This window comes from Thamnophis sirtalis, unplaced genomic scaffold (assembly GCF_051295495.1).
Source record: "Thamnophis sirtalis isolate CommonGarterSnake01/CBP01778 unplaced genomic scaffold, rThaSir2_p1.2 scaffold_13, whole genome shotgun sequence".
NCBI lineage: Eukaryota > Metazoa > Chordata > Lepidosauria > Squamata > Natricidae > Thamnophis > Thamnophis sirtalis.
The window spans coordinates 43785707-43804994 of NW_028261393.1; the positions used below are offsets into that span (position 1 = coordinate 43785707).

The 19288-nt window shown below is 45.0% G+C and overlaps 1 protein-coding gene across 1 annotated transcript in view; it reads left to right on the plus strand.

The window, feature by feature from the left end:
* The window catches only part of LOC106540033 (sodium/hydrogen exchanger 2-like), a 44865-nt gene that overhangs the window by 13541 nt on the left and 12036 nt on the right, over nucleotides 1–19288 (plus strand). The window contains exons 6-9 of the mRNA XM_087727103.1: nucleotides 8248–8337; nucleotides 15214–15284; nucleotides 15779–15943; nucleotides 18053–18164. Of these exons, the coding sequence (XP_087583229.1) occupies nucleotides 8248–8337; nucleotides 15214–15284; nucleotides 15779–15943; nucleotides 18053–18164 (438 nt within the window). The remainder of the gene's footprint in view (nucleotides 1–8247; nucleotides 8338–15213; nucleotides 15285–15778; nucleotides 15944–18052; nucleotides 18165–19288) is intronic.

Genomic DNA, 19288 nt, shown 5'->3' on the forward strand with positions numbered 1-19288 from the left:
GAAAAAGAGAAGCACAGAGAGAAAAACAGAGAGAAACAGAGAGAAAAACACACACACACAGAGACAGAGAAAGAGAGAGAGAAAGAAAGAGAGAGACAAAGAGAGAGAGAGACAAAGAGAGGGAGGGAGAGAGAGAGGGACAGAGACAGAGAGAAGAGAGAGAGATAAACAGAGAGAGACAGAGAGAAAGACACACAGAGAGAGACAGAGAGACAGAGAGACAGAGAAAGAGAGAGAGTGAGAGAAAGAGAAACACAGAGAGAAACAGAGAGAAACAGAGACAGAAAAAGACACACACAGAGTGACAGAGAAAGAGAGAGAGAAAGAGAAAGAGAGAGAGAGAGAAAGAAAGGGAGGAGAGAGAGAGAGAGAGATCGAGATCTGGAACATACTCTTAAATATTTGTTCTGATGTTTATTTTTGACCAATGAGCTGAGATTATAATTCTGATCTAAAATGGGTCAGCAGCCACGTTCTTTGGAAATTCTGAAATATCTCAGTCTCCAACTATTGTCAGGTCCAAAAGATCAGGAGTAAATCAAATAGAATAGAATAATAGAGTTGGAAGGAACTTGGGAAGTCTTCTATCCAACTCTCTGCTTAGGCAGGAAACCCTCCACTGCTTCAGACAAATGGTTATCTGATCTCTTCTTAAAAACTTCCAGTGTTGGAGCATTTACAACTCCTGTTCCACTGATTAATAGCAATAGCAGTTAGACTTATATACCGCTTCATAGGGCTTTCAGCCCTCTCTAAGTGGTTTACAGAGTCAGCATATTGCCCCCAACAATCCGGGTCCTCATTTTACCCCGTGACCCGACAAAAGCGCGAATGTCAAAAGCGCGCCAACAACAGCGCGCCGACAGAAGCGCGATTTAAGTTAAGGTAAGGTTTAGGATTAGGTTTAGGGTTAGGTTTAGGGTTAGGTTTAGGGTTAGGTTTAGGGTTAGGTTTAGGGTTAGGTTACAGCGCGCTTCTGTCGGCGCGCTGTTGTCGGCGCGCTTCAGCGCTCATTCGTCGGCGCGGTTTTGTCACTGCGGTTTAGTCAGGCGCGCTTTTGTCGTTCGCGCATTTGTGGTGGAACCATTTTACCCACCTCGGAAGGATGGAAGGCTGAGTCAACCCTGAGCTGGTGAGATTTGAACAGTCGAACTGCCGAACTAGCAGTCAGCTGAAGTAGCCTGCAGTACTGCACTCTAACCACTGGGCCACCTGTCCAACTGTGAGGAAATTTCACCTTAGTTCTAAGTTGCTTCTCTCCTTGATTAGTTTCCACCCATTGCTACTTGTTCTACCTTTGGTGCTTTGGAGAATAGCTTGACTCCCTCTTCTTTGTAGCAGCCCCCGAGATACCGGAACACTTCTATCATGTCTCCTCTGGTCCTTCTTTTCATTAAACTAGTCATGTCCAGTTCCTGCAACTGTTCTTCATATGTTTTCATAATCATTTTTGTTGCTCTTCTCTGCACTCTTTCTAGAGTTTCACCATCTTTTTAGATCATGGCAACCAAAACTGAATGCATTAAGTTACAGTTGAAGATTTATTGCTTAACTTTATACACAAGAATCTAGTTAGAGATAGTTCAGTACTAAATTGGTGCTGGATAATGGTCAATGGGATTATGAGGGCCTTGACTTAGACCATTTGTGGCAACGTAATGATTCTAAACTGATGACATTCTTAACTCTACCCCACGGTGGGTTCCTCCCAGTTCTAACCTCTTCTATAGAAGAGCTTCCACACATCTATAGTGCCGTTTAGAACCGGTTCCAGCTCCCTCCCCTCCCCACCCATCCGCACATCATCAAGATGAAGAGCGAGAGGAGGAATTCTGGGAGTTGAAGTCCACAAGTCTTAAACCTGTCAAGTTTCAACACCCCTGGGTTTCTTTTCTAAAGGGTTGGGGTGCAAGGGTCTTGTAACTTGACAGCTTTAAGACTTGCACACTTCAATGCCAGAGTTCCTGAGCCAACATGACTGGAAGAGGAATTCTGGGAGTTGAAGTCCACAAGTCTTAAAGTTGTCAAGTTTGAACACCCCTGGGGTTTTTTTCTAAAGGGTTAGGGATGCAAGGGTCTTGTAACTTGACAGCTTTAAGATTTGCGTGCTTCAAATGCCAGAGTTCCTGAGCCAACATTTTGGTTGCTAAACAAGAGCGTTGTTGAGTGAGTTTCACCACATTTTACAAGTTGGCCATGCCCACCCACTCATATGGCTGGCAAGCCACTGCCACCTGGTCACATGGCCAGCAAGCCACTCCCACAAAGCAGGCCACACCTACAGATGAGGTTCTAAATTTTTTTGAAAACCCACCGCTGCTCCATGCCCAGCTCTACTTGCACTTTTTAAATGATATATAATCTCTCAGAGATCTTAATGGAGTACGTGTGCACAGACAATCAGTAGCCAATGAATTGGTGGTTTTTTAAAAAAAAAATTGGATCAACATGCAACTTGCAGAATATCTGAGCAAAAACCCCACCATTCCTAGCCAGCCATTAAGAGAGAAGCAACATAGGAAGTAAGAGTTATGGAATTGCAAATTAAGATTGGCTAGCATTTGCAGGGGGATGACTGAGGTCCCCCCCCCCTGTTAAAACCTTCTTATCGCTTCACAATGGTTCCCCCAAGATAAATTAAAAAAAAAACCCATAATAATTGTGAAATGTGAAAATATGAAATTTGGGGAAGTGAAACAGCCAAGCATTATTACTGGAATTGGGTAATTCTTGGGTAATTTCTTTCCATTAGTGAATTGCCTCACAGACTGATAGTCACAGATTCAGCAATATGTGCAAACATGTTGTATACAATGGGGGGAGACTGTCTTGATGTATAGCACTGTTTCCCAACTTTGGCCATTTGAAGACTTCTGGACTTCAACACCCAGAATCTCCCCGTTGGCTGGGGAATTCTGGGTGCTGAAGTTCACTGGCCGTAAAGGTTGGGAAATACTTATCTTCAGGATTCAGATGGAAAGAGGGATTGAGCTAGCCATATTTGGGATTTGCATGTATGTGTAAGCAAATAATAATTGCTTCACATACAGCTAAATGGGAAGCTGGGTAGCTGCAGTGCAAAGTTTTAACCTTCAGCATTGTATTTATGCTGCCTATTATTTTTCTTGAAGCCACGGGGTGCTCAGAAAATACCAGTGGAGGGAGGCTTCACCCAAGGGCTTTCTGCAGAAACTGGCCTACTGTAGGGGAAGGAGTGGCAGAACTTGGAGGAGGAGTTAAAAGTGGAATCAAACTAGAATCTTTACATAGTCACAAGCAATAGCAATTCTGTAGCACGGGGGTAATCAACCTTTTTATACCTACCGCCCACTTTTGTATCTCTGTTAGTAGTAAAATTTTCTAACCGCCCACCGGTTCCACAGTAATGGTGATTTATAAAGTAGGGAAGTCAATTAAAATTGAAAAAGGAAAGTGCTTCAGTATCGGACAAAACCTGTACCACCCACCATGAAAGCTGGAACGCCCACTAGTGGGCAGTAGGGACCAGGTTGACTACCACTGCTGTAGCACTTCGACTTATATACCGCTTCACAGTGCTTTACAGCCCTCCCTAAGCAGTTTACAGTGTCAGCATCTTGTCCCCAACAATCTGGGTTACCAACCTCAGAAGGATGGAAGGCTGAGTCAAGCTTGAGCCAGTGAGAATCAAACTCCTGGCAGTGGGCAGAATTAGCCAACAATAAAGCATTCTAATCACTGGGAAGGAAGGAAGGGAGGGAAGGATGGATGGATGGATGGAGAGAGGGAGGGCGGGAGGGAGGGAGGAAGGAAGGAAGGAAGGAAAGGCAATAGCAATGGAAATAGCATTCAGACTTATAAACTGCTTCACAGTACTTTACACCCCTCTCTAAGTGGTTTACAGAGTCAGCCTTTTGCCCCCAACCATCTGAGTTAGGGGTGGGTTCCAGCAGCCACTACTGCTAGTTCACTCATGGGTGTGTATCAGTGATGGGATTCAGCCAGTTCGCACCACTCCGGGAGAACCGGTTGTTAACTTTCTGAGCAGTTTGGCAAACTGGTTGTTGGAAGAAATCATTAGGGCAGAGAACGGGTTGTTAAATCACTTGAATCCCACCATTGGTGCGTATATATGCTTGATGCACGCTGCGAGCACATGCACAGTATAATAAAAATGTTCTGCTCATGTGCAGAACTGAAAAACAAGATGGAGAACCTGATCAGAGGCGTGGCAGGCCTGGGTCACTACCAGTTCCAGCAACCCAGACTGCCAAACCACTAACGGTTTGGCCAAACCTGTCCAAACCGGTAGGAACTCACCACTGATCTGGGTCCTCATTTGACCCACCTCTGAAGGATGGAAGGCTGAGTCAACCTTGAGCCTGGTGAGATTCGATCTGCCAAATTGCAGGCAGCCAGCAGTCAGCAGAAGTAGCCTGCAGTACTGCACTCTAACCACTGCGCCATCATGGCTCAAAATAAGTGAAACAAGTCCAACCATCTTGAATTCTGTTGACCCTTATCCAGCTCTAGCAGGTGTTAACTGTTAGTTGAGAAGATTCCTTTGCACAGGCATGAATAGCAATAAATCAGTTTAATTGGACCTTCATGGGTGGACCTCATCTTTTGTGCCTGACAACTACCTGCTCATAAAAAAATAATAATTAAAAATGACGTTGAAATAGTGGAGAATATTGGAAGCAATATCGCCACTCTATTCTTTATATGGATGTTTTGCAACTGATCACATCCTTATGAAAGATATTTTAGATGAGTGGGCATGGCATGTTCTCAAAATGGTCAAAATGTCCTTTGGCCTTCAAAGGATAAGGACATCTCTAGGGTCATTGTCATCCCAGGGCTGTTTGGGGGCTGAGAGAAAGGCATGGAGGATGCAGAGAGAAACTAGATGTTTGGGGAAGGTTTCTAACACATATAGACTGGGTGAAACCAGGCTTAATAGCAGTAATAGTGAGAGGGATCTTGGAGTCTTAGTGGAAAACCAGCTAAATATGAGCCAGCAGTTTGCAAAAAAAACCAATGCAATCCTAAACTGCATTAATAGAAGGATACAACCAAGATCAAGGGAGGTACTAATACCACTCTATAAAGTAAGACCACACCTAAAGTAATGCATCCAGTTTTGGTCACCACACTATAAAAAAGATGTTGAGACTCTAGAAAAAGGGCAGAGAAGAGCAACCAGGATGATTAGGGGACTGGAGGCTAAAACATATGAAGAGTGGTTGCAGGAACTGGGCCTGGCTAGTCTAGTGAAGAGAAGGACCAGGGAAGACAGGATAGAAGTCTTCCAATATTTGAGGGGCTGCCACAGAGAGAAGGGGTCAAGATATTTTCCAAAGCACCTGAAGGTCAGACAAGGAATAATGGATGGAAACTCACAAAGGTGTCAAAATAGAACATTCCTTTCTAGAAGCCCAAGGTAATTCTTTGTCTCCACACCTCTGCACCTGACCGGAACTAGATGGGTGGAAATGCCAGCGTGGCAGAGGAAGATTGGACCACGTGATGGACTTGTGGGTGTGGGGACAAGATCATGAACTTTCAACTGGGTGGAAAACCCAGGAAGCTTTCAGATTCGGGTTTCCCACAGATGTACCAACATGTTTCTCTTATTAAATTGGAACTTTGATGAAAGCTATGCCTTGAACTCTGATTTAATTTTGGATGATATTTGGAACGCTGATACAAGGAGAGATTCAACCTAGAAACAAGGAGGAATTTCCTGACAGTGAGAACAATCAACCAATGGAACAGAAGTTTCCTTTGGATGTTGTGGGAGCTTCATCACTGGAGGCTTTCAAGAAGAAATTGGACTGCCATTTGTCAGAAATGGTGTAGGGTCTCCTGCTTGAACAGGGGGTTGGAATAGATGACCTGCAAGGCCCTTCCAACTCTGTTGATCTGTTAACTGAAAATATGGTCTCAGCCAGTCAATCACTCATCTCATCTTCTCTTAGTTAGGTCCTCATAGCTGGCAGGTCTCAAAAGGTTTGGAGGAGCAAAGCAACTCGATTCCTTTTTTTTTTGTGGGTGGGACATGGTGAGCTTATGTTCTCCCAACAGGACCAATGGCAAAGCCTAACAGATATGTCACCTGCTGGGGAAGGCCAGCATTCAGCATGTTTCCCCCCCATTTTTTAAGCTTAGCTTTATATTCTGGTCAATGCATTGTGAGCACTAAAATTGCCTAAAACAGACGTTTTGTGGTTTTCTCTGTGACTGGCTTCAAGAAATATACCCCTTCCCCCCAAAATATAAAAACATGGGAAGCATTTCACGACTTTCCCACCCCAAGATTCTTAGGAAAATAGGGACTGAGAATTTGTTGAGTGGGTTTTTTTGACATCTAGTGCCACCTTGTGGTAAATTTAATTTCTGACAGAAAAAGTTGGGTCTCTAAAAGCTTGCTAAAAGGTCAAACACATCTGGAGAGGACATTTTGCACCTGGAATAGAAGTCTGGTAGGACTTCAACTCCATGTTGGCTGCCTTAATTGGTTCCCCATAGGTTTATTATCCTTAAGCTCTTCTGAAGTTTTCTAAGCTAGTATCTTGTTTGAACATCCTTAAAAGGTAAAGGTTCCCCTTGCACATCTGTGCTAGTCGTTCCCGACTCTAGGGGGTGGTGCTCATCTCTGTTTCAAAGCCGAAGAGCCAGCGCTGTCTGAAGACATCTCTGTGGTCATGTGGCCGGCATGACTCAACGCCAAAGGCGCACGGAGCACTGTTACCTTCCCACCAAAGTGGTCCCTATTTTTCTACTTGCATTTTTACATGCTTTCGAATTGCTAGGTTTGCAGAAGCTGGGACAAATAACAGGAGCTCACTCCGTTATGCGGCGCTAGGGATTTGAACTGCCGAACTGCCAACCTTCTGATCGACAAACTCAACATCTTAGCCATTGAGCCACTGCGTCCCCTTGAACATCTTTACCCAATGTAAATTGAGTTCTTTCCAGACGGATAAATCAACTTCTGGAATTTTCCAGTCAGATTGATCTTTGCTGTGAATGATGCAGACTGAACTGACCTTCCTGGAAGATGCTGAAGAGGAAGGAAGACTGCTCTGGAGGAGACAGCAGAAATGATCCTCAGATATGACTTCTAACCAGCACCATTCATATATGGCTGTTGAATATATGGCAGTTCAGCAATATCAAGAGTGTCACTGTAAAAACAAAACCCTAATAATTAAATGTCTATGGAGATTCTCAGTCATCCAGGTCATGGCTGTGACTTGGATGACTGAGAATCTTCATAGACATTTAGTGATGTCTAATAACTAAAGGGCAAACTAAAAGAGATATTACTCTATAATACCATTTTATAAAGCCTTAGTAAGACCACACCTGGAGTACTGCATACGGTTTTGGTCACCACACCATAAAAAAAGATGTTGAGACTCTAGAAAGAGTGCAGAGAAGAGCAACAAAGATGATTAGAGGACTGGAGGCTAAAACATATGATGAACAGTTGCAGGCATGGCTAGTCTAGTGAAGAGAAGGACCAGGGGAGACATGATAACATCTTCCAATATCTGAGGGGCTGCCACAGGGAGGAGGGGGGTCAAGCTATTTTCCAAAGCACCCGAAGGCCAGACAAGGAACAATGGATGGAAACTGATCAAGGAGAGATTCATCCTAGAAATAAGGATACATTTTCTGACTGAGAGCAATCAAGCCATGGAAGAGAAGTTGCCTTCAGAGGTTGTGGGAGCTTCATCACTGGAGGCTTTCAAGAAGAGACTGTCAGAAATGGTGTAGCATCTGCTTGGGCAGGGGGGTTGGGCTAGATGACCTACAAGGTCCCTTCCAACTCCATTAATCTGTTTCTGACACCTCTACTTATCTTGCCTTCTTTTCTGACAGGTGGTCATCCTTCCTAAGAAAACTTTGAGTCAGCCTCCATGTTTATTTTTAAAAAAATAACTTTTGAAACTACTCTTTCCTGAGCCTCCCCCTTCCCTTCCCCCTCCTCCTCCCCCTCTAAAAATATAAGTGAAAGGTAGAAATTAGATTATGGGGAATAAATAGAGCCTAAAAACAAGACACAATTCCCAGTTTAAGAAAAGCTACAGTGGCTACATCTTAAGCGGTGCTCAGTTCAAGTTTAAGATCTGCATTCAAATCTGCTCCCTACTTCTCCATCACTTGTATCTTTCCAGCCTTGTAATTTATCTGACGATTGAACCAACATTTGAATTGGATCTACCCATTCTTCCTCCTGTTTTTTCTCTTATGTTGCAGGGGATGACCATCCGTCCTCTTGTGGACTGGCTGCATGTCACTCGAAAACAAGAAAGTGCCCCCACCGTGGGAGAACAAATTCATATCCGGGTAAGTTTCTTAGCCGGACATTGGAAGATGATCTAGAATTATTCAAAAATTTATTTCTAAATCCGAAGCAGCTCAGAAAGAGGATCGCCTGGTAGATCTGGATGTTTGTCCTCATTTTTTGAGAATGTCTATCGCTCCTTAAGGGGACGAGGTGGCTCAGTTGCTAAGATGCTGAGCTTGTCGATCAGAAAGGTCGGCAGTTCAGCGGTTCGAATCCCTAGCGCTGCATAGCAGAGTGACTTCCCATTTTATCCCAGTTTCTGCCAACCTAGCAGTTCAAAAGCATGTGAAAATACAAGTAGAAAAATAGGAACCACCTTTGGTGGGAAGGCAACAGTGTTCCACGCGCCTTCGGCATTGAGTCATGCTGGCCACATGACCACGGAGACTTCTTCAGACAGTGCTGGCTCTTCGGCTTTGAAACGGAGATGAGTACCGCCCAGTGGTGGGATTCAGCCAGTTCGCACCTATTCAGGAGATCAGGTTGTTAACTTTCTAAGCAGTTTGGAGAACTGGTTGTTGGAAGAAATCTCACTTTTCCCCCCACTTAACAGAGCTAATCCTATAAGGAAGGCAGGGAGGAAACATTCTGGTGTTGTTTCTAGCCTAATCTTTATTGCCCTGCTTACAGAAACGGCCTCTCCGGTTAACCCTGATTACATTGTAACAGCTAAGGTGAAGTGCCCATCAACCTGAGTGATGGTGAGTTGGCCATGCCCACTGTTCCCTCTAAGGTGCGCGCGTGCGCGGCCGCGCACGTCGCTAGAAACCTCCGCGCAGAGATTTCTAACTGCCGCGCAGAGCTTTCTACCAAAGCAAACGTGGGGAAGTCCTTTGCAGGCAGCTAGAATTGGCCGCCTGCAAAGGACCTCCCCAGACTTGTTTTGATGAGCCGCCCGTGGCAGTGGTGCCTCTCTCTCCACGTGGAGCTGGCCCCCGCGTTATCCCTCCCCCTTCCTCCTCTGCCGTGCTTTTGAGGCCGCGGGAGCTAGTAGGAAAGCGGCGGAGGTGGAGGCGATGGCAGGGATAACCCAGAGCCCAGCTGAGGTGCTCCGAGCGGAGGGGGAGGCACCACCGCCGCTGCTTTGCCGGTGAAGGAGAAGGAGTAAGAGGACTGGCGGCTTTGAAATGGTCCCGCCGGCTGCAGGTTTGATTCAGCGTAAGCAGGGGCCGCCGAACACATGCTGAGCTGACTTTGCGCAGTGAGGCGGAGTAATTCAACCCCCCCAAAGAACACGTGTGTGTGTGTGTGTGTGTGTGTGTGTGTGTGTGTGTGAGAGAGAGAGAGAGAGAGAGAGAGAGAGTTGGATCAAAATTGGTGGCCAAAGGAAAGGAAGGAAGGAAGGAAGCCCTGCCCCCTGTGAAAAAAACTGAAGATGGAGCAGTGAATGAATAAGCCATAAAAGCAACAAACAGTTAATGCGTAAGTAAGCTGAGGAGGAAGTTCTCAACTAAGGAAGCAATATTAGAAAGAAATATAAAAAGCTCAATATGCCAAAACACTTATTTTAGTCTTCATTTAATTACTTGTATGTAGTCTGATGTAACATCTTTTTAAAGTTAACGTTAGTTAGAAAAGATAGGGTACAAAACTTTTTTTTTTAATTTTAAAAAAAGATTTTATTGGTAAAAAGAAAATACAACATCCATAACTTGTAAAAAACAATACAACTACATTTCGAGATATTCCCATACTATCAAATCATTATAAACATCAAAGGTTAGGTATCTTATTCCTTCCCTCCCTCTTCTCTTCCCTCATTTCTTCTTTTCCATATCCTTTTCTTCCCTCCCCCCTTACTTCCTTCTCCCCTGCCTTCCCTCCTTTCTTTTCTCCTTTCCTCCTTTCCTTCCCCCTCCTTTCCCTCCCTCGGTCCCCCCCTCCTTCTCACATACCTTTCCTCCTTCCCTTCCTCTTTCCCTCCTCCTTCCTTTTCTCTTAATCTCCCTCCTTTCCTCCCTCCTTCCTTCCTTCCTTTCAACTCTCCTTCTCTCTTTCTTTCCCTCCCTCTTTCCCTCTTTACTACCCTCTCCTCTTCCCTCCCTCCTTCCTCCCCCGGTTTCCTCTCTTTCTTCTCTCCTTCTTTCTTCCCACCTTCTTTCCCTTCTCTTCTTTCTCTTCCTCCTCCTTATCCTTCCCCCCTTCTTCTGCCTTTCCTGTTCCTCTCCTTTCTCCTCTCCATCCTGACTTCCCTACTATCCTCCTCCCCTCCCCTCTAACCTTTGTTACATTTACATATTTTCCTCTGCTGAGGACAACCTGGTTCTCTTTTCCTTTCCTTGCTTAAGGAGGCAAGGATTATAAATCCTCTCGCCTCATCTAAAATGAAGTTTAATTGCTAATTCCAAGCAGGTAGTTATAGCGGATTTCCTATCAGCTTTTTTAAGTTTTCCCAACATTGTGGTCTAACCAAATTGCTTGACAGTGGGTTCTCACCCCTAATACATTTCTCCTTTCGCTTATCTCTCAGTTGTTGTATATTGTTCATTTGAGTTATTGGTTTAATCGTATTAGGTTAGTCAGCTATCTCTTTTTGTGTCTAAGTCTTCAAAACTTAAATAATAAAAAAAATTCTACATTCATTTTGAAAAATAAATGCAATACTTGATTAATTTCATATCTTTATTTAAAATAGTTTTGGCATGGCATATCATTTTATTGACTCAGTTGGAAATGATGTGGATGTTGTATCTGATTCTGAGGCATATATATTCTTAAGTAACATAACATATAGCATATTGTCCAAACTTGCTAGACTATTTAATTGATCTTATTACTTTAAAGGGGGAGAGTTTCATGATAAATTATTTTATTACATTTATGTTGTATTTATATATTATATTTATTACATTTATATTCCACATTATATATTTGTATTGTTATTTTAGTGTTTATTGTCAATTTTGATAGATATATTGATATATCAATACTGATTTTAATCATACTAAATAACAATTACTGCTATTATTTATCAGCATTAAATATTTACATTTTTAATATCGAGTTAGTCATATTTTAGAATAATAGGATTATCTTTTAATAGGATAATTGGCAAAATCTAATTCAAATGTGATGGGTTGCATTCCAAAGGAATGTGAGAGGACAGGTTGCCTGCAAAATGCCAGGACCCAGGACCTGTTGGTGCCATGTCTCTCTCTAGCCAGTCTAATGATCTAAAAGCTGAGCAGAAGTCTTTTTTTTTTCAGGGTGAGCGGAAAAGTATAGTGTTTGAGTAGCACATTTTCATGCCTGGCATTCATCAGGCTGAAACCTCGCTCACAATTGGTGCTTGGCGCTTGGAATGTTGCGCAAATGTCCAGCAGACGAGACAGAAGTTCAAACTGTTGCTCTCTTAGGTGCTCAGGCATGAAACTGTGCCGCTCAAACACTATACTTTTCCGCTCACCCTGAAAAAAAATTAGAGGGAACATTGGCCATGCCCACAGTCATATGAGCACTGAGCCACACCTACCCAGCTGGTCATTAGGGCAGAGAACCGATTGTTAAATTATTTATTTATTTATTTATTATTAAAATTTATATGCTGCCCAATCCCGAAGGACTCCGGTCGGCTTACAAAAGAAGAAAAAGAGAAAGAAAGAAAGAAAAAATAAGAAAAAAGACAGTTTAAAATCACAAAACACATGCATTCATTCTAACCGGGGCTGGACCTCAACAATGAGGTCAACAGCCCCAGGCCTGCCGGAACAGCCAAGTTTTTACAGCTTTCCCGAAGGCCATGAGGGTGGGTATGGTCCGGATCTCTGGGGGTAGCTGATTCCAGAGAGTCGGAGCAGCCACAGAGAAGGCTCTCCTCCGGGGGCCCGCCAGTCGACACTGTCTGGCTGACGGCATCTGAAGGAGGCCCAATCTGTGGGATCTTATTGACCGCTGGGAGGTATGTGGCAGTAGGCGGTCTCGAAGGTACGCTGGCCCTAAGCCATGTAGGGCTTTAAAGGTAATAACCAACACCTTGAATTGCATCTGGAGACCAATTGGTACCCAGTGCAGCTCGCGGAGGACAAGTGTAACGTGGGTGTACCTCGGTACACCCAATATCGCTCGCGCGGCCGCATTCTGGACTAGCTGCAGTCTCCGAACGCTTTTCAAGGGTAGCCCCATGTAGAGCGCGTTGCAATAATCCAGCCTTGAGGTGACAAGGGCATGAGTAACCCTTTGAAGTGCCTCCCGATCCAAATAGGGCCGCAATTGGTGCACCAGGCGAACCTGGGCAAAGGCCCCCCTGGTCACAGCCGACAGATGATGTTCCATTGTCAGCTGCGAATCCAGGAGGACCCCCAAATTGCGAGCCCTCTCTGAGGGGTGTAAATTTTCACCCCAGGGTTAAGGATGGACTGTCTAGGCCAGTGATGGGCAACCTTTTTGGCGTGGTGTGTCAAAAATCGGCAAAAAATCGAGCATAACTCGTGTTGTGTGTCACTTCGACAAAAACATAATTTTGCGCAATTTATAGTTTAAACTACAAAAATGTATAATTGCAATATATAATTATATTTAATAAACCAAAAACAAATTATTTAACATACCTGCTTAGTAACTTCTTTGTTCATCAGTCGATTTCGTATGTTGCCCTTGATATTATTGAACTTGTTTGGGGTGCCGTGAACCAGGGCTGTGGAGTCGGCTGCTTCCAGCTCCACGTCCTCATCAACATGCCGCTCCAGCCCGCCCCAAGAGAACTCAGATATTCTCTTAATAATTGCATCTTTATTCTGCATATCGTGAAATAGAACTGGCGCACATCTTAGGAGAGTTTCTTTAATAAATTCTCCCTCATTAAGCGCTTTTGCATGCTGAGCTATGGAGTGAGCAATGCTCAAACTTGCAGAGTTTAAATTTGTAGAGCCTTTCATAAATTTAAGGATGGAGTTACCCTTAAACTATTGGCATCCCAATAGTTGCTGCTAATGGCGCTCACAGTTCCCGTTGGCACTCCGCTGTTCCCTGCTGTGGTGCGGTCGTAACCAACAGTCCCAGGAGTAGACTCTCTGTGCCGGCCTGACTGGAGAGAGGCGCGCACTGTTCCCGCGCTCCTCTCCTGCGGGTCCTCCCTCGCCGCGCTGATGACGTGTGTGCGCACGGCACGCACGCCTTACCAGCAGCCCCTGCGCTCAGAAAGGGGCGGCGGCGATACAGTAAGTGAGTGTGGGCGGGGGAGATCACACGTCCTGTCCCCCCCCGTTCCTCCAGCACAGATTCTTTCATCCTCGGCGGCGGTGCAGGAGTCGAGGATGAATCGCATGAAATCCTGTGCGTGTCACCCCAAATGGCTACGCGTGTCAGCACTGACACGCGTGTCATAGGTTCGCCATCACTGGTCTAGGCTGTCCTTCGGGGGCAGCATCCAAAGCCACTCAGTCTTATTGGGATTGAGCACAAGTTTGTTCACCCCCATCCAGATCCTAACAGCTTCCAGGCATCGGCACATCACGTCCACCACTACACTGAGCTGGCATGGGGCAGAAATATACAGTTATGTATCATTGATTTGATTTGATTGATTTGATTTTATTACATTTATATGCCGCCCTTTTCCCCAAAGGGGACTCAGGGTGGCTCACAATTCAAATCAGGGAAGGGGGGTACAGACAGGAAATAAAAAGACGAAACATAACAATACATAATTTAAAAACACACAACAGTCATACCATTCGAGGTGGGGGCAACAGCTCTTTAGCCCCAGGCCTGTTGGAACAGCCAGGTTTTAAGGGCTTTGCGGAAGGCCTGGTGGGTGGTGAGGGTACGAATCTCCATGGGGAGCTCGTTCCAGAGGGCCGGAGCAGTCATCTGCGTATTGGTGGTACTTTATCCCGTGCTGTCGCATGATCTCACCTAGTGGCTTCATGTAGATGTTAAATAGGAGGGGAGACAAGACCGAACCTTGTGGCACACCACATTTGAGGGGCCTAGGGGTCGAACTTTGCCCCCTGACCAACACTGACTGCGACCTGTCAGAGAGGTAAGAGGAGAACCACCGTAAAACGGTGCCTCTCACTCCCACCTCCCCCAGGCGTCGCAGAAGGATACCATGGTCGATGGTATCGAAGGCCGCTGAGAGGTCAAGAAGCACCAGGATAGAGGAATGTCCTCTATCCCTGGGCCGCCAGAGATAATCGGTCAGGGCGACCAAAGCAGTTTCCGTGCTGTACCCAGGCCTGAATCCCACCACTGGTACCACCCCCTACAGTTGGGAACGACTAGCACTTATGTGTGAGGGGAACCTTTACCTTATTGTTGCTTAACACCAGCAGTACATCAATCTATTTCTTAATTGTATAACTATATTTTTCAAACAATTATCAATTTTTAGTGCTTATCAAGACAGGTCAGGTTCCAAGGAATAATCTGCATGAGAAAATATAAGGCGAAACCATTAGTAACCCGAATCTTCACATAAGTTCCAAATTGCCTGTGATTTGTCAAGCCTTCCATTTCGTATCATTAGTCCCCACTAAGCTAGTTAAGTGGACAGAGAAAAAATGGACTAACATAAATGAAGCATAAATGAAACGAATGTTTCGGGTACGTCAAAAATTATACGGAGTATCACTGGCTTGTCAACCAACTCCTCAGAGTTTTCCACAAAATTCTGCTCTTTGAAACGAATTTCAAGAGGACAATTCTCTTTCATCGAAGTGAGTGTAAGAGGTATGGGAGAATTTTCCCTGTGGTTTTACTCACTCGCGCACACAGACAGAGACACGCAATGAGCAGTGTGAAGCCTTCTGCCACCCAGTGTGTTTCTGGTTTTGTCTTGAGGCTTCAGATGCCTGGAGTCCATCCTTTATGCCTCAACAACAATACAAACATGTAAATCAAAATCCTCCTTTCTCTCTCTCTCTCTCTGTGTTCAGTTCCTGGATCACTTGCTGGCTGGGATTGAAGATATATCGGGACACTGGGGACAGTATTATTGGAAAGACAAGTAAGGATTTGTTAAAAATACAAGTCTCTGCATGTATAAAGAGGGGGAAAAGCTTGTACATTTGATTTCATGACTGTAAAAAGTTCCCTTGAGGGATGACTTAGCTTTATTCATCCTTGTGTTACAAAGCAGATTATTATTTCACAATAATAAGAAGAGTTCCTCCCTCCCTCCCTCTCTCCCTCTCTCCCATCCATCTTCCCCCCTCCCCTTCCTCTTTCTTTCTCTTCTCTCACCTTCACTCTCTGTTCCTTTTCTCCCTTCCCTCCCTTCCTCCAACTCTGTTAATCTAATCTAACCAATGTCAATCAAATCAAATCAAATCAAATCAAATCAAATGCCAAGCAGGTCGCTTGTGTTTCCCAAATTTGTGCTCAAGTAGCTCTTGCACACCAAGAGTGTTGCTTTTTTTAAACGAGTGACATTAATGAGTGACTTTCCTTCTCTGTCTTTCCCTGATTCTGGTTTTCTTTTCTGTTTTCCTTTCTGGACAGATTAGAGTATTTCAACAGCAAACACTTGCAGAAATATTTGCTCCGGGAATATAAGCAACCCAAATCAAGTATTGTCCTGTTGCACGAGAAACTGGAGAGGAAGCGTGCGATTGAGTTAGCTGAAGCAGGTCAGCTCTCCTGGAGACCATCTCAAAAAGCATTGCTGTGAGTCCTTCCTTTCTTCAGTTGACACAGTGAAAGCGCCTTTTCATTCTGACTCTCTCTCTTTCTCTCTTTCTCTCTTTCTCTCTTTCTCTCTTTCTCTCTTTCTCTCTTTCTTTCTCTCTTTCTCTCTTTCTCTCTTTCTCTCTTTCTCTTTTCTCTCTCTCTCTCTCTCTGTCTCTGTCTGCCTCTGCCTCTGTCTCTGTCTCTGTCTCTGTCTCTCTCTGTCTCTGTCTCTGTCTCTCTGTCTCTCTGTCTCTCTGTCTCTGTCTGTCTCTTTGTCTCTGTCTCTCTGTCTCTGTCTCTCTGTCTCTGTCTTTCTCTGTCTCTCTCTCTGTCTCTCTCTCTGTCTCTGTCTCTGTCTCTCTCTGTCTCTGTCTCTGTCTCTGTCTCTGTCTCTGTCTCTGTCTCTGTCTGTCTCTGTCTCTCTGTCTCTCTGTCTCTGTCTCTTTGTCTCTGTCTCTCTGTCTCTGTCTCTCTCTGTCTCTCTCTGTCTGTCTCTGTCTCTGTCTGTCTCTGTCTCTCTCTCTCTGTTTCTCCGTCTCTCTGTCTCTGTCTCTTTATCTCTGTCTCTCTGTCTCTCTCTGTTTCTCTCTGTCTCTGCCTCTATTTGTCTGTCTGTCTGTCTGTCTGTCTCTTGTGGAGAATTACTAGGGTCTCTCGCAGGGGTGAAATCCAGCAGGTTCTGACAGGTTCTGGAGAACTGGTAGTGGACATTTTGAGTAGTTTGGAGAACCAGCAAATGCCACCTTTGGCTGGCCTCCAGAGTGGGATGGGAATGGAGATTTTGCAATATCCTTCCCCTGCCATGTCCACCAAGCCACGCCCACCAAGCCACACCCACAGAACCGGTAGTAAAAAAATTGAATTTCACCATTGGTCATTTCATCTTCAAAACAACATTGTGATACAAGTTGGTCTAACCGACCCAAAGCCACCCAAAGAATTTTTGGCGGTTGAAGGTGGACTAGAGTCGGCATTCTTTAAAGACTAATCCAGCATCTTAAACTACAATTGCTCATTCCATCTGTTTTGAGAGATACAGTAGAGTTTCAAGCAGTGGTGGGATCCTGCTGGTTTAACAACCAGTTCTGCATGTGTGTGCAGTTTTAACAAAACTTACCTTCCACATTACTTCTTGGGGAATAATACAGCTGAGGCATGGCAATCCGCTCTGCTGTGTGAATCAGATGAGAGGATATAGGTAAGGAAAGCACAGATGCGGGTGGGCAGGCCCACCTGATCATTGGAGTGAACCTGTTCTCTCCTCAGCTGATCATCAGAGCTACCGGTTCACTCCCCAGCTGATCGTTGGAGTTACCGGTTCGCTCCCCAGATGATCATCAGAGCTACCGGTTCTCTCCCCAGCTGATCATCAGAGCTACCGGTTTGTTCCCCAGCTGATCATTGGACCTACCGGTTTGCTCCCCAGCTGATCGTCAGAGCTACCGGTTTGTTCCCCAGCTGATCATCGGAGCTACCGGTTCGCTCTGCAGCTGATCGTCAGAGCTACTGGTTTGCTCCCCAGCTGATCTTTGGAGCTATCAAATTGTTCCCCAGCTGATAGTTGGAGTTACCGGTTCACTCTGCAGCTGATCATCAGAGCTACTGTTTGCTCCCCAGCTGATCATTGGAGCTATCAAATTGTTCCCCAGCTGATAGTTGGAGTTACCGGTTCGGTCCCCAGCTGATCGTCGGAGCTACTGGATTGCTCTCCAGCTGATCATCGGAGCTACCGGTTCGCTCTGCAGCTGATCATCAGAGCTACCGGTTTGCTCCCCAGCTGATCATCAGAGCTACCGGTTCACTCCCCAGCTGATTATCGGAGCTACTAAATTGTTCCCCAGCTGATCATTGGAGTTACCGGTTCGCTTCCCAGCTGATCATCAGAGCTACCCATTCGCTTCCCACATGAACGTCGGACCTACCAGTTCACTCCCCAGCTGATTGTTGGAGCTACAGGCTTGCCCAAACCAGCCCGAACTGGCTGAATCCCACCCCTGAGCTTTGATGCTATTTTTGGAATTCAAAACCAGCCTGGTCCATTGACATATAAATGAATGTTAACCCTTTTCTGTAATGGCTCATTTCCTCTCCCCAACCCCTTTCTAGCAAAAAGGACAATCCTGTTACCATAAGTTTTGACACTGAGAGTCTCAGTCAAGATGAGATGAATGAAATCCAGAAGATATTGGAGAAGAACTTGTACAAAACAAGGAGGATGGTAAGATATTTCTCCAATGAGAATATTTTCCAGGAAGTGGGGGTGGGAAATCAATGAAAGCTTTGCAGGGGTTTCATCTAAGCCGGAGACTTGGTGCTGTGGGATCCTTAGAGTTTTCTGAACTTGGTTGTTTTCACTAATATCATTTGCGCTGGAAACCTCACTTCTATCTGGCACTGAAGATGTTACCTAGTTTGGTAACGAGACATCTGCAAGAAAACAACCCAGCTCAGAAAGCACCAAGTCCCCTACAATTCAGCTGAGCTACAAATGTTCTATTGTTACTAATAATCTCTGACCATAGAGGTGATCCTTGCTTAACAATCCCTCATTCAGCAAGTGTTTGAACTTACAACTCTGAAGAAGTGGGACTTATAGCCAGTCCTTGAAGTTCTGGCTATCACAGAGTCCCTCCTCTCATGTACCAATAAAGAATATTTGAAAAGAGGGCTCCTTGGTCCTCTGTGAACTTGCTATTTTCTTGCAGACATTTCATTATTCAAACTAGGTAACATCCTCAATGCTGGTCAACTAGTACCGATGACATAACCTAGTTTGGGTAATGAAATGTCGACAAGAAAATAACCAAGCTCAGAGAGCACCAAGGACCCCACCAGGGACATGCAGTCACTAGAGGCAAGGGAGGCGTGGCCTCACCAGTCATGAGGAGAAGGAAAGGATTTTAAAGAATTTTTTAAAAATAATTAAAGCCAAGGTAGTTGCTGCCAGATTCACAGTGACTTGGAACAGTGCTTTGTGATAACCATAGGAGGAGGCCAGAGAACTAGGGGCCTCTTTTGCATAAGGAATTTTTCTCCTTTTAAGAGTTAAGCAAGGGTTAACAAGCAAAAAATTCCTTATGCAAATGAGGCACGTATTCTCTCACCTCCTGTAGAGGGCATTTTTAGAGGCTTTTTAGAGTTCTCTGGGAGCAACTAGCTCAGTCTGACAGAGCTATGGCCTTTCATGAGGGGAGGGCAGGGAGAAGCAGAGTTGAAATCATCTCTGAAACAGCTGGAAAAGGTGCGTGTGTGGGGAGGGGGGAGGAATTCAAAAAGTTTGATCGGAAGGCAGCAGGGGAAGGGCAGAGGAGCTGCTTTCAAGCCTTTGGAAAATATATCCAA